This window comes from Centroberyx affinis, unplaced genomic scaffold, assembly GCF_046629955.1.
Source record: "Centroberyx affinis isolate AG114_WGS23_722 - 3 ecotype Tasmania unplaced genomic scaffold, CSIRO-AGI_Caff_v1 ptg000431l_1, whole genome shotgun sequence".
Classification (NCBI taxonomy): Eukaryota; Metazoa; Chordata; class Actinopteri; order Beryciformes; family Berycidae; genus Centroberyx; species Centroberyx affinis.
The window spans coordinates 3,661-19,188 of record NW_027279095.1 but is presented as its reverse complement, the minus strand read 5'-3'; the positions used below and the strand labels follow the sequence as shown (position 1 = coordinate 19,188).

Genomic DNA, 15,528 nt, shown 5'->3' with positions numbered 1-15,528 from the left:
CGGGGTGTGTAGTGGACGGAGGCTGACAAATGAAGAGGAGAAGCAGTGTGTTAAATTGCCGCCGTACATACAGTATGTAGCGGTGCAACACAGGGTCAAGCCGGGGTTAGTTATTAATCTGGAGTAATGAACACACACGCACCTCGCAAGCTGACACACTGCCATGTGGATCAGTGGGGCACGATACAAGATATGCTCACACACACACACACATATGGCACAAATACACACTTCTCTTTGGGATCAAGTCACTTTCAATTCCACTGATCCATGAAGTGGATTTTCGTCAACATTTTCTTGAAAAACTGGAAATTTTCCACCATAAAAAAAAATCGTACTTTGCACCCTGTGACCCCGTGTATACACATTTAATGCAAGGCAAGCGCCCGGGTTAGATAGACACATGCTGCAGTGGCAGTTGCATGTAATGTAGGTGGTGGGGGATGGGAAGGTGATGGGGCAGCGGGAGGAGAGAGGTTAGTGGGCTTATAGAGCAACAGGATTGAGCACAAGCCATCCCACCGCGGCACATGGGGGAATAACACAGCCTGGGGTGTGTGTGTGTGTGTGTGCGCGTGCGTGCAGAGGAATAGAGATGGAGGGAGAGATAAGAGTGATGGGATGAACTATCTGCCGGACTGATAAAGAGGGTGAGGGAGCGATGTTGAGAGGAGGAGGGGGGGGGGAGGGGAGGGTCGGACAGCCACCTTTTCTGTTTCCGCCGTGATTATTCCACTTCATCTCCCTTCCAGCATCCAACACAGCATCATCCTTCTCTCTCTCTCTCTCTCTGTGTTTCTCTCTCTCTCTCACTGAAGAAATGCGGGATTGACAGTGGCGAAAAAGAAAGAGAAAGACGAGAAAAAATACACGATATAGGAAAGAAACATGGGAAAAGGGAAAAGGCAAAGGTGAGAAAGAGAGAGCAGAGCTGAGGAAATAACAGAGAGGACAGAGACGGCTCTGAGTTTTAATAAGCCTTTATTGTGCAATATAAATAATACATGCTTAAATTTTGCAATTGTTGCAAAAGTCCAAAGCCTCATGCCCACACACACACACACACACACACACAAATACTGTATATTGGTGAATAAACAAACTAAAATAAAATCGAATAAAATTCAGGTTCATAAATTTGAGATGTAATACAAGTCCAACACAAATCAATCTGACAAATGAAAAGCATCATCATCAAAAGCATCTCCCCTCTTCTATCAGTCGTCTTGGTCCACTCCTGCACTGCTGGTGTGTGTGAGGTTATCCAGTTCAATCCCATCAACGGTCAACCCCCCCCCCCCCACACACACACACACCCCGCACCCATCGAGACCGAGCGAACAAAATCATTTCAAACCAAGGTGGATAACAAGACAGTGGGAACATCCATCAGCCTCTCCTGCCTTTTTTTCTATACCTCTTATCCTCCGTTCCCCCATCCGTTTCCACGCACCTTCCAGATGGTGATTTCATTCACACTTCTCCTTCTTTTCTCCCTGCTGTTTTTTTTTGTTGTTTTTTTTGCCTCAAAACATCTCGGCGGAGCGAGAGAGAACGCGAGAGGCTGCTCTGCCACATCCATGTGTGAATTTATTCCCCTTCACCTTCAGACTCCAGGGTCTTTCATCTGGGAGGAGGAGGGGGGATAGAGAGAGGCAATGATAGAAGAAGACGACAAGAGAGAGAAAAAGATTAAGTATGAAGAGATAGAACGTTTTCGCCCTCATAACTCTTTCTACCATCCCAGTGGTGCATTGTGTTGCATTATAAAACGCCATGAGACACCATCCACTTACACAACCATTACGTTTTTCTATATTTAAAGTTTCATTCCAAAACTATTGCCTAGACTTTCGCCTACCAAAGAATAATACAATTTATATTCTAGAACTACTGCTGTAGTGTTGAAATTGTCATTTGTGTATGCTTATATAATCCCCATTTGCTATATACTTGTTTGTATTCTATCTTAATGCTTTTATTCTATTTTTCTTGCTGTATCTTATCAATATTTGCTTCTACAAAGATCAAGTTTCCCCACAGTGATCATTAAAGTTTCATCTTATCTCTTAATTATTTTCTGAAAATCTTGATATAGAGTGTTTTGGAATGGAACCCTCCTTTTTTTTTTTCCAGATTCTCTCTCCCTTCCCCATCTGTATTTCTGTCATTCCATCACACCTCACCTCTGCCTATCACTTTTCACATCGATACTGCACATAGCATCCTCTCACATTCATACCTGTGATACGCCTATATACGGATTCACATACACCTCAGAGAGAAAGAGAGGAAGGGAGTGAGAGATGGAGGGGATGAAGAGAGAAGATATAGCAAGCTAAGCCTGTCCCTATATATGTGTCAAATAAGATTTGAATTACTTTCTTTCAGGTGAAGCATTAGGTTCATATTCAAATCCCTCATGGAGGTGTTTTTTTTTCCAGCAATAAATGATCACATCTAATGATAAAAACAGAAAAATAACAAATGACCACAACAAATAATGAATGCTTACATCATCAAATAATGAATATTCACGCCAAATAATGTGTGAAGGGTTTATATTTGACTTGTTCTTTTGTTATTTGATGGTTGACTTTTCATTATTTGATGCGGATATTTGTTATTTGATGATGTGAGATGTTTTTATCATTAGATGACATCATTTATTGTTGGATTCTGGCATGGAAAACACTCCATATTTGTGTGTATGCGCATCTGTGTGTAAAATCAAATGCCTTTCACGAAGGGTCTGTGCGTGTGACTGTGCAGCGATCTGTCGTGCCACCACAGGCTGTGAGTCTGAGCTATAATCTGCCTTAATGACGTTGATCACAGCCTGTGAATGGAGGTGCTGCGGGACAATGCTCAACCGCTCTGTGCCAGTGTGCCATTACAGAGATGACATCATTCCACTGCAGCACTTAGCGCACACACACACACACACACTCGCGCAAACACACTCCAACACACACGAGTATCGTTTACGACTGCTCAGTTCTCAGGTCTCCCCCTGTCACGGATCCTTCCTCGTGAGGCCAGCAGCAATTAGTGTGTGTGTGTGTGTGTGTGTGTGTGTGTGTAGCAGAACGCAACCCCGGCTCAGATAAGATATAGAGATCAGGGTAGAGGCAAGCTATCTAGATAAAGAGAAGCCCCACCACATCCATCAACAGAGCAGTGTCAGCACTGGGGGATGAAAAGCCCACTAATGGCCATATCTCAACAGATCCATCACATCTCCATCTTGTTTACACTTTGAACCCCATACCACATATTGATGACTCACTCCTAATTAGTCGCCCACTGTGTGTGTGCGGGGTATAGTGTGTCTTGTCTCCATTTGTGAGTGTGTGTGTTAGTGAGTAGAGTAATGAAAATAACCTATGGAAATCAAAAGAAAGAAGAAAAAAGAAGACAGAAATGATGAAAGCCAGCTAGCTAAATGAATAGATAAATAAATAGATATGGAAAAAATCCCACGAGTCCTGAGAGAATTATTCAAGGGTGTGAAAGCATGGCGTGTATACACACATCCCGCGTGTCACCGGTTCGCCTGTAGTTACCGTGTTTTATCTTCATGTGAGGACCAACCTGTCGCCCAACCTGTCATTATGACTAATGGCACTGGAAGCCAGAAGCCACAGTGACTCCCCACCCTCCGCACTGGCTGGGCACTACTCTCTCTTTAGTTATTCATTCTTACCTGTTCACAGTATGTTGTGGAGAGAGACACATATGTAACAGTGGAGAGAGCACGCATCATGGCAGGCTAACACAAATACAAAATACATGCTAAAGCAACCTTAAGTAATCTATGACCTTTATTTAGCTCTATCAACACGGATAGAACTTGTCTATTCCCACAAAAGTCTCCCTCCTTCCCCTTAAGCTACGTTGGCCTGTAATTGACCCGAACATTACATTAGTCACATCTTCACAATAGAGATGAGTAAGCGAGCTAATTAGAGCAGAAACGTCTAGTGAAGAGGCCATACATCACTAAATGCTAAACACTGGAATAATAACACTGCTTTGTTGTTTGCTTTTATGGCTTGAGAACGAGGAGTTTTAGCCTTTCGTAGCTGAAATGTCTTGTTGCGCCAGTTGAGTGGGAGTGGATTGTCTTGAAATTCCAGTGGGCGAGGAACACAGAGTGCGGGGCCAGAAAGTGAGTTTTGAAATCCAAACACCTCAGCACCTGGTGAAGTAATTGTTGAGTCATTGGAATTAGTCAACAACTCTAACACCCCCTCACAGATGGGGGGGTGTTATGGTATTTTTGTGTTATGGGGTAAAAATCTTACTTATTGCCTTTTTAACATATGGTGATATAAAACTCAGGGATTTGGATGGGAAGAGGGGGAAGAGTGTGTAGCATGTTTTCCCCCTTTAGATTCACCTACCTTCGTCTATATAATAAGTCACATCCATCTCTACTGGCTCCAGCCTCTTTCTTCCTACATTTCTGACACTTGCCTCCCTTTACACAGCAGCTCTCTGAGACAGAGAGAGGCAGAGAAGGCAATGATGGATAAGATGACAAGAGAGGGGTAGGATGATGGGAGGATCGGTGTGGGACGGTGTAGCTGAGGTCAAGGGCATGCATGTGTTGCGGAGAGAGACCCACTGGGAAGCAAAGAGGACACTCGCATAAACACACCACTCCCTATCAGGTAGAATTACATCCTAATCTGACACTGAAGACGACAGTAATTAAACCACAGTGTTGTTTAACAGCAACACCCGCGTCTCAGTGACTCCTCCTGTGCCAATTTGCATACGCACACGTAAATCCAAGCTCATGCAGAAACACATGCACACACCCATATACAAATGCACACACACACACACACACACACACACACACACACACACACACACACTGACATATCTCTCTTGTTGTGTGAAAAGCTTGTAATTCCAATTTTGGTGATTTTCATGCTCTAAGTCTACAACACTTGTGCTTATGAAGCCCTTTCAAAACCAACTAGATAAACCTAAAATTGCATGGTGGACAAGGCTGCTCCTGAGAAGCTGACATTTGGAGATACAAGGTTTTCATTTCGAAAGCGATGATATACAATATGCACCGGAAAACACACACACACACACACCCACATACAAACAGTACATATGCACAAACTGTACACGCACAAGCTGTCACTCACATGATCTACACTCTGCTCAGTTGAGTCATCCATGTGTTGATTCCTGGTGGCGTGCAGCGAGTGCCGAGTACATGTAGGTTAATTGCTTCCTGTATTAAAACAAAGCTGACATTTACAGAATAGCAGCCCACTGACATGGAACCAGGCAGAGGCGTACGAAACATGAACATGGGGGTGGAGCAGGGAGGCAGCAGACAAACAAATAGACACAGTCGGTTAGTCAGCCAGGCACACAACCAGCCAGCGAGCCAGAACAAAGGAAACTGAGAAAAAGAGATATTATTATCTCTTCGCTGCGTTTTGTAAAAGTTTCAGGTGCAGTCATTTTGTGCAGCCTGAGATATGAAGGTTTGAAAAGTGAATCTTGAGGGCAAAATCAGCAGGTCACATTTTCAGTTTGTTGTGATCTATCAAAAGCTAAAACTAGTTTCTTTCAAAAGTATGAATGATAATTTTGATTTGAGATGTTTATTCCTGTTGTCTTTCAAATAAAAGTTGTGGAGAACTGAGAAGCTTTGAATGGCAACTTGGCAGAACTATTGTTCATAAAACAAAATCACATCGGTTGGAAAACAAGGAAGCGTGGAAATCTGATTGGCTGTTGATGGCTGATGACAAATTGAAAATGAAAATTTCAGCTATGGGCAGCTTTTCTCAGTTTTCTCAGTTATAGGAAATGAATGGACTTCTGGTGATTTGTGCTCTGTGTGAACACACGATAAGAAGTTGTAAGATTCTTGTGGAGCAATGTTGTAAGGGAACATATAATTGTAATTATAAATATGCTGGTGGTAATCTGTTAGTATGTGCATTTCTTAATGTTTTAGTCATTTTATTCTTGTTAAACACTTTTTTTTTAGAAACATAAGTAGTATGTATAGTAACAGTATGAGTGTGTTGCTTGAGTTACAGTGACAGCTCTGGGTACATTTGGAGTAATTGAGAAAAGAGATATAATTATAAGTTTTTTTGCTGCATTTTGTAAAAGTTTCAGATGCAGTAATTTTGTGCTTACAACCAAAATCCTACTCCAATGATGTATGAAAGATGAATCTAAATCAGCAAGTATGAATGATACATTTGATTTACTTAATGATGCATTCTTTGAAATAACTGTACAATGGAATCTGGAATAAAATACAAAAGAACATTTGTGTAATAGAGATCTTTGAATCTTGAATCTGAATATACTTGCAGAGAGAAGCAGAGTAAACATGGAAAAACAGACAAGTTGAGGAGAGTTTAAAGCCGTCCGCTGACCTCGCTGACCCGGCACAGACTGGTGTGACCGGCTGGCTGTGGCCGGGCCAGACATGCAGACACTCAGTCAGGTGACCAGCTGACTGGGAGCTGCTATTGAAATGTGGGTTTGGTATTTGTAGTGGTGGTGAGCTGGCTCTCTGCAAGCTCACCACTGCAACAAATACCGCTGCTAAACTGCTCAGCCATGAAGTATGTTTCAGTACTTTGCATTCGACCTTAAGATTGGCTGAGGTTGTGCAGAATGGTTTCATAATTCTTTCATCCGTTCGAAAAAGTTACATCTGCTGTGCGGAGGTGTTGAAAGGGCGTTTGAAGATGGCAAACAAAACAGAAAGGACCTTCTGTTTGCTTGAGGTTCTTCTGTATATTTGACTACAAATGAAAGAGCCACACTGGTAAACCTGAGCTACCTGAGGCATGTCCTGGGTTTGGCAACAATGACAAACAGTTGCGGTTAAGGCTGTACCGTGTATGACAGCACAGCCTGTGTGTGTGTCAAATTGTTCAGTCTGCTTTTGACTCTTTGACAGGAGACAATGTAAAAATTAGCCGTCTTTCTGGGGTGGTTTGGGGTGTACTGGAGGTGTATCAAAGATCTGAAGTGTGTCTGTAACTGCGTTCACACCGCGAGCGACTTGTTCAATGTGTCGCTCTGTTCTGTGGGTGGTGCGCTGTGTGAGAGGCTGCAAATGCATTTATGTAGTGGTGTCACGCAGCAACAAAGTTTTGAACAGGCAAGTGTATTTTTTGCAGCCTTGGTTTTGCCTTTCATATTGTTCTGTAACATTATTCCTGTTTTTCAAATCAAAGCTGTAGAGAACTAAGAAGCTTTGGATGCCTGTAATCAACTTCTTGTTCATTTTGCACTTGCCAGGCAGAATATTGTTCATAAAACAAAATCACATCAGTAGGCAAACAAGGAAGTGCGGAAATCTGATTGGCTGTTGATGGACAATCACTGCGAAAATGTAAGTTTAATTATAAATATACTGGTGGCAATCTGTTTGTACATTTTTTAAAGGTCATTTTATTACACATGTATTACACACTTTTTTAGCAACAGTAAGAAGTAGTATGTGTAGCAACAGTATGTGTGTGTTGCTTGAGTTACAGAGACAGCTGTGGCTACATTTGCAGTAATTGTGTCTGAACATCCTTCTCTGTGAAGACATAATAGGTCATAACAGATAGCAGGTAGATGGTTTATACAGTTAGTAGATGTCCTTCCACAGAAATAGCTATCATGATAATTGATCTTATTACTAAATGGCATTAAATTCCTACAGCAAGTGACCGTCCTTGATGCCTGCATTAATGACAGGTACAGTAATTGATAGGAATTAATTAACCGGGACGCCCAAGTTTTCATTTATATTGTTGGGATCAATAGATTTTCTGGAAGATAGAAGAGACCTATGAACGTTCCTCCACAGTCTCAGTCTGAGGAACCCCTAAAGGTTCCTCAAAGAACCTTTCATTGTTATGGACTTGTACAGCCAGAGATGTCTCCTGTCAACTAACCCTTAGACCCCCCCCCTCCTCTATCCACACACACACACACACACACACACACACACACACACACACACACACACACACACAGCTCACAGGGTAATCATGAGGAATCCTTTTTATGACATTATGCAACAGGCTTGACCTTTGGCACGGGGGGAAAGTAGTGAATTGCCCCTCCTGAGCGGGGGGGTGAACAGGCGGGGGTGAGGCAAGAAACGAATTATAAAGACTGTGTCGGGACAGCGGGCCGGGCCAGGGTGTGTGTTAATGTTGAGCAGGGGCGGGGGCCTGGGGGAGATTTCAGGCATGACAGGAAAGGTTAGGAAGGGACGCTGCAAAACACCCCCTCTCTCCTTCACTTCTCCATATGTCGCAATAACGGAGGAAAAGTACCCAGTCCAGTGTCAGGTATCAGAGGCTTGCTGTCTGCCGTCGTGTAACGTGGCTTCACACAAAACAAACATTGTGTAATAGGACTTCCAGGAACTTGAGAAGAACACGGAGTTGTTTTGCTGTTTAGATCCCCCAAGACTGACACGAGAAAGAGATTTATCTACTGGAAGGAGCGCAGGGTTACATTTGTTCAAGCACGAGCGCTCAGACACACACCGTTTTTGAACAACAGTTGGCGCGTTAGCTCATGTGAATTAACAGCACATGTAAGGGAGGGGAGAGCCGTAACATTTTCCTTGTTGGACTGAAAATTCCTCTCATGGCAATACATGCTGTTAACAGTCGCTCTGTGTTGCGCCCCCACACCACACCGCTCGTGAAATTTGCGCACTCCGAATACTTACATATTTTTGCAGCACTGAAAGGAATCATGACCTCACTCTCGCATTATAAAAGACAAGGACACAGAAAGGGTGTGGAGCCTCACCGAGCTTTATTTACATGCGCACCATTTCTTATACAAACTAGATTACAATTCAAAATGGAATACACAGGAAAAATACCCACTAACTATCAAGTACACTATCAAGTCGGTACACTATCAAGTCGAGAAGAAGCAAGATTAATAAAGGGCAAAGTCGAAAGGGCAAAGTTCAGGTGTCATGAGGGCGCAGGGAGGAGAGCTGGGCCGGGGCTCTTGACAGGGGATGGAAGGGCTCAAGAGAAGAGTATGGAAAAAGGAGCGGTCCAGGAGGTGATTAAGGTATCTAGTGGTACTTCTCTTCTCTTTTTTTTGTTGCTTTTCTTATCTTCAAATTTGCACGTGTGGTGCTGTGGGTGTGTGTGTTGGGCGCGAGAAGAGTCTTCCAACTTCTGATAATGAGTTCTCTCCCTGAATGAAGCAGTAGCAGTGAGTGTTTATGAGGAAGGCCTGTTGACGAAGTGTAACCTAACTCCCCCAATAGTCGATACATTTTACACTCACTGTACAAAACATTAGGAACACTTTCCTGTTATTGAGTTGTGACCCCCTTTTGGCAAAGTTCATCAAGGCTTAATAACCCCTCTTTTAACCTCTCTCCCCTGCTTCATAACTGAAGTGGATTGGATGGGTGAAATAGATGAAGGATTATATCTGTGTGGATTCATTTCAGTCATCCAGGTGGTAAGATGTCCCAAAAACAATTTAAAAACAAAATCCACTGGACTTAAAGCGTGGTGACACGTCTTCAACTCTTCATTTTAAGTCCAGTGGAATTTGTTTTCGGACATAAAGGATTATAGCTTTCCCCCCGATTCACCTGGTCAGTCTGCATCATGGAAAGAGTGAGCGCTCCTAGTATTTTGCACAGTCAGTGTAGATAAGTTCAAGATGCTAAGCTGTTCGCTTGACGGCTCAGGATTCCCCCTGCCAACAGAAACGTGATAATGCTCTAAAAGCGCTGCTGGGAACTTTTAGCTGCGACTAGGTGTAGGAAATTCCAGCTCATAGTCAGACGACGCTTTAGAACCTGCTCCCTTACTGGGAGCGCCGGGACGCGATCCTGCTCCGCGCGGGATAACAGTGTGAGCGCGGAGCCGAGGAGCGCCCGCCCAGAGGCTTCCCCTGTGCCTGCACCAATGTAATCACAGTACACACACTCGTCATGATAAACCCACAAACGGGGGAGAATGGTGCAAGTGCTGCTCTGTAAAGCCCTGATTTCACGAGGTTGAAACAGTACAGTGTGTGTGTGTGTTTTGACTGTGTTTCTCCTAAGACACAGGGAAATTACGTATTACAATTTCTGTGGAGGGACGGGCACCGTTGGAACGGGGTAAGGGGGTACAGCTAGGTCATGCACTAAACCTCAGGTAGCACAGTAGATCATTCTAGCCAGCCATGCACACACACTCCTCTGCCTTGGCCTCAAAGTGATATACACACATCTGTACACTATTTTACACAGCGGGGCGACCCTTTTTGTCGCTACCCCACACAGAGAAGGGGTACCAGGGCCTCCAGATGCTACAACAACGGCGCTTTCCACCATTTTAAAATCTGGTTCCGACAATAAATTCGCTGGTAACAATGTTCCCTCCCACCCGGCACGTAACGTCGTTCATTGTTTCTTCAACTCTACCTTCCAAGGTATCACAAAATCCAAGGGTCAAGTACTACATGAGTATATAAGGACATAGAGTGAGTATATATGCATTTCACACAATTCATAATGCATAAATACATACATGCATACAGTGGGGTTGTGCTGTATGCACCATGAGGGATAGTGAAGGATAACACATCCTCGTGGGATTAATTCAACGGAAATAAAAATCCATAGCTAAACACATACACGCGGACACACAGACACACACACACACTAACATGTACTCAGGAGATACAGGAGGTAACCTGCGGGAGCACCAGGTGGGTCCGTGAGGGATGTGTGTATGAGTGTGTGTGTGTCGCGACTCCGACGAGAGGAGAAAAATCGATGACGACAAAAACCCCAAAAAAACAACGGACCGAGTGAAGTCCTGATCCTGACTCATCCTCTGTCTTTCTTCCTCCTCCTCTTCATCTCGACGGTCAATAGTTCACAGGTTACACAAGTTCACAACACAAAGCGTTACTGTTTTGCCAAGAAATGTCTTAAATACCATCAAAATGTGACTTGGTGTTACTTAAACGGGAAACCAACCCCCTTCCCCCTGAGTGATGCTGAATATGCATAACAAGCCCCACAAGCTCATGACAAGAAAACGGCAGAGCTTAACACATGTCCCTGCTCTATCCCTGCTCTTAGTTTTCTCTGTATGTGTGTGTGTGTTGTGTGTGTGTATGTGCGCGTGTGCGTGTGTGTGTGTGTGTGTTGTGATTTGGCTGCCAGCATGTCCTACTGTTTGTTTTCAAGTAATTTGGCAATATACACAGATAGCTTATTGTCTTGCTCGAGAAACAAAATGGCTTCTAGAGGGATGAGCCTACTGTAAAGCCCCATTCCCTGTCTATAGGTTCCACCTTGCCATGCTACAATTGTGGCTGCAGCTTTGGGCTTCTGCAGGTCGCGGGTACAAAAAAAAAAAAAATGCACGGCTTGCTCTCAGGACAGGATTCAACACTGTTAACATAGCACCTGTTATGGTGTGGAAATGTTCACAACCCTAGGACACAGGTATTTATTTTGGCTACATAATATGCTGTGCTAAACGACCTCAACAGAACTCACCAAAAGCTAAGAAAGCCTTTCCCCCCCTCCTTCTAGGATTTCCACTTCCACTGTACAAATATCCATGACAGAGATTTTCTTTCATTTTTCTTTTTTTTTTACAGTTAGATATACACAAAAGATAAAAATCGTTCTGTTGTATTCAGCTAATTGTAATATCATTTTCAATATACTACAATTCATTTAAACCGGGAGCTAATCAAGCAATTTGTGAGAAACAACAAAACCCGAAGTGCATGGCGTTATGCTATGAAACTCCTTTCACTCCTAAGGGCTTTGGAGTCAGATTGGGGGCAAAGTGTGGGTATGTCTGTATGTGTGCATGTACACATGTGCGGTCACTCGTGAGCGTGACACTCTCCGTCCTCTTTCCATTTCATCGAGACATCAATACTTTTTATACAGACATGTATGATGCAGAAACAATTATGATAAAACAGGAAATTCAAAAACAAACACTGAACATTTAAAATCACTGAGTGAAAACAGAGGGGAAATTCAACATATTCAACATAACACATCCCAGGAAACCACTGGATTAGATTTACACCACATCACTTTTTGATTTCATTGTACATTTTTGTCTTTTTTTTTTTTTTGCGACAGGAACAACTGCACCGTGCGTCCCGCCAGCCTCGCTTGCCATTTAAGTCCTCGTATTCCACCTGAAACCCCTTCTGAAAAGCAGTGTCTCTTTGATATCAATAGACTTTGTCTGACTGGATGTCAAAGGAAAATTGCATAATTCTAAGATTTGTGAGTTTGCTGTGATTGTTTGACATAGTTTGTTTGTGTTTGTTGTTTCACAGGAGGCTTTGAGGGCTGATGTTCCAGCGTCTCTGGAGTCTGTCAGATCGTTTATAGTTCATCAGTGTGGGAGCAAAGGTGACGCTCTCAAGAGGAAGTTGTCTGTAAACAGAGGGTTTGTATTTTATGTTGTGCTGATGGCAGGTTTGGCAAAAAGGACGTTGTGTGTCTGATCTTCTCTTGCACTACACAGTTCAGACCTGGAGAGATAAAGGACATCAGATCATCATTTCTAAGTATTCAGTGTGTACTTAAAAGCAAGGAAAATCCCTTTCCTTTTTCTGGTCTACACTCAGAGATACCTACATCTGAATATCCTCGCCTGTTCACAAATGCCACAGATCTACTTGATTGTTCAGTTTAATATTGATCATACTGATGCCCATGCACACAAACACACACACCCCAGCGTATCCATACCTGCTCTGCTCCCTCCTGGGCCGCGTCCCTCAGCCGGGTACCCAGCTCTGAGAAGTCTGCTTGGTGCTGGTGAAGTTGCCAACTCCGTTCATGTTGGCCAGAGAGTCAAAGTTAAAGTCCAAGCCGTCTGCGTCCATTAGCTCGTTCCTGATGATGGAGTCCATGTCACACTCCAGGCTGCCGTTGAACATGTCCAGGTCCAGATCCGTGGGGAAGCGGTCTTGGCAGATTCCAATGCCGCTGCCCACCGTCCCGTTCAGGAAGATGGAGGAGTCGATCTGCATGGAGGAGGAGCCGTTCCCTCCCAGCGGCGAGTGCAGGAGCTGCTGCTTGGCGTTGGCCAGAGCGTTCGCCTCATTGGCTAGGCTCAGCCCTCCATTCAAAGACCTCAGGGAGCTCTGGTTGTGGTTGTTGCTCGGCAGCAGCCCCCCTTGGCCGCCCTGACCCCCTCCGGTGGTCCCAAAGGTCATCATGGGGTCATTGCGGAGCATGAGGCCGCGACGGGAATTCTGGGAGATGACGGCGGCGGCGCTGGCCTGCGACATCAGCGGGTCGGACTGGGTCATCATGACATCGCTGTGGCTGTGGCCGTCGGAGTTGAGCAGGTCCTGTAGCGTCTGGCTGCCAAAGCGGGAGATGCTGGAGAAGGAGGTCTGCTTGTTCTCCTGGATGGTCTGCATGGGGGCTGTGCGCAGAGCGGAGCCCGCCGTATGGGGCCCGAAGATGGAGTTACTGTAGCCGTTACCCCCGTTGTTGGAGGGAGAGGTGGAGGAGGAAGAGGAGGTGGATGAAGTTGAGCCCAGCCCGTTGGGTTTGGACCCGAAAGTGAACCCTGAGGAGCCCCTTGTAGTGGCCTGTCCCGAAGTGGTTGGCACCAGGTTGATGTTATCCAGCAGCTCATCCATCAGGTCATCTGTCAGACCGTCGTTCAGGTTCATGGTACCCGCCAGGTCGGCGAGGCGGGGCAGCTCGGTTGGCAGGGCCTTTCCGTTGGCCGGGGTGGCGGGGTTACCCGGAGACAGCGCTCTGCCGGGACTGGAGTAGAGCATGGGGGAGAGGGGAGGCTCGTCATCGGGCACCTCGTCCAGCTCAGGGTTGGCCAGGATGGGTGAGAGGCGGCCGCTCAGCGTGCTCGCGTTGGAGTTGGTGCGGGAACGGAAGTCTGTCCAGGCATCCAGCTCCTCGCTGCTGCGGGACGTCGGGCTGCCGGGCCACTTGGAGAGACCCGAGGGACTGTCTCCGCCCCCCTCGCCGGCAGCAGCTGCCGCCGCCTGCAGGGCGGCCTTCTTCTTGGCGGCACGGCCACGGGCGGACTTGGTGTACTTGTTGCTGTTGTCCATGGAGACCGCGCGGCGCCGAGGGGCCTTGCCACCCTTCCCCCCTTCTGGGTTGATCATCCACCACGAACTCTTCCCCGTTCCCTCGTTCTGGACGCGGATGAAGCGGCTGTGGAGCGAAAGGTTGTGCCGGATGGAATTCTGTCACACAGAAGAGAGAAGGAAGAGAAGAGATTGCGTTAAGCCATGTGTGCAAAATCGTTTCGAAGCAATTACTCAAACAATGACCATCATCAATATTGATTTGTTGCATTCTTTTTCATTTTGCCAATACACCATTCAATGAATACCTCTCATTAAGTCCAACAACATTGATCTATAAACCACCCATTGAGTTGGGGCGGCTGATTCTGCAGCAATGTAAATTGTTGCTCTTGGTGACTAGAGGTACAAAAATGAAGCACCAAACCGATTGCCTCAATTGTTCATTCACTAAATACAGAAACATATTAACACGCAGCAGCAGTCAGCACTGCTGTCTGTATTGTTCCCATTGTAGTTTTTGTGTTTGTGTGTGAAAGAGAAAATAGAGAGAGAGTGGGCTAAGCCAGCGTCTGCTCGATTATGAATGACAAATACAAAGGGACTCCGTCACGCTGTTGCGTAAGGAGCGTATTTGGAAGCATGTGTCACGTTGTGTTTGTGTGTGTGAGAGTGTGTATTGATCAGCTGTGAGCTCCTTCATGTGGAGCGCCCAACAGGCTCATTGTGGGAGAACCATTGCACATGACAGCGCTGCCTTTCTTATGATCAACAGTTTTCGTCATAGACTAGAGATATTCATGTACATATTAAAGGCCATAACTGCAGTATAACACCTCCTGTTGAATCACTTGTTGCTCTGCTACTGGCTTTGTTTACATGGTGATTTAGTGGATTTCACTATGCAAGATTTTGCATGTATATTTGTAGTTTTGAGTTATAATGGATAAAGGAATTTCTAAAAAGCCCATTTTCCATATACAAATAAAACTCTTGAAGAGCCTATATGAATATACCCAAATTTTGGACAGTCAAATACATTCTGGCTTGTACCGTTAACAACCTTGGTCACATTTCAGCCCAACTAACAGCTGAAGTGCTAATCCTGGGGGGAACAGCTATAGGCAGAGGACAGGGAGGCGCTGGAAGCAGGGTCGCCTTGTTCTGAGGATCATTAGAGAACCAGCAGGGATTTCAGTTTGATGTCACAGCACTGGACATGGAAAGTGATAGAGGGCAGAAAAACCTATTACTGTTTCGTGAAACTACAGCCCTATTCGAATAGGATTAGTTTTTATAGCGGGATGTCTTGTAATGTCATTTTTACGTGCTATGTGTGTAATTCCAGAAGACCATTTGTACTTTTACACTGCAGAAATGTCAATTGAAGTCAATCATTATGAGATGACCTATGAGTTTGCCAAAAAA

The 15,528-nt window shown here is 44.9% G+C and overlaps 1 protein-coding gene across 2 annotated transcripts; it reads right to left on the bottom strand.

Moving 5' to 3' along the window:
- Window positions 1–8,928: 8,928 nt before the first annotated feature.
- On the bottom strand, window positions 8,929–14,255 carry LOC139642079 (forkhead box protein O3-like). Of its 2 annotated transcripts, none has more exons than XM_071516790.1 (2): window positions 12,782–14,255; window positions 8,929–12,561 (listed from the first exon to the last, which is right to left on the bottom strand). In XM_071516790.1, exon 1 carries the CDS (start codon window positions 14,176–14,178, stop codon window positions 12,811–12,813), a length of 1,368 nt encoding a protein of 455 aa, XP_071372891.1. In that variant the 5' UTR covers window positions 14,179–14,255; the 3' UTR covers window positions 8,929–12,561; window positions 12,782–12,810. The 2 variants fall into 2 exon arrangements, with proteins under 2 accessions (XP_071372891.1, XP_071372892.1); XM_071516791.1 differs by having other exon boundaries at window positions 8,929–12,463.
- Window positions 14,256–15,528: the final 1,273 nt, after the last annotated feature.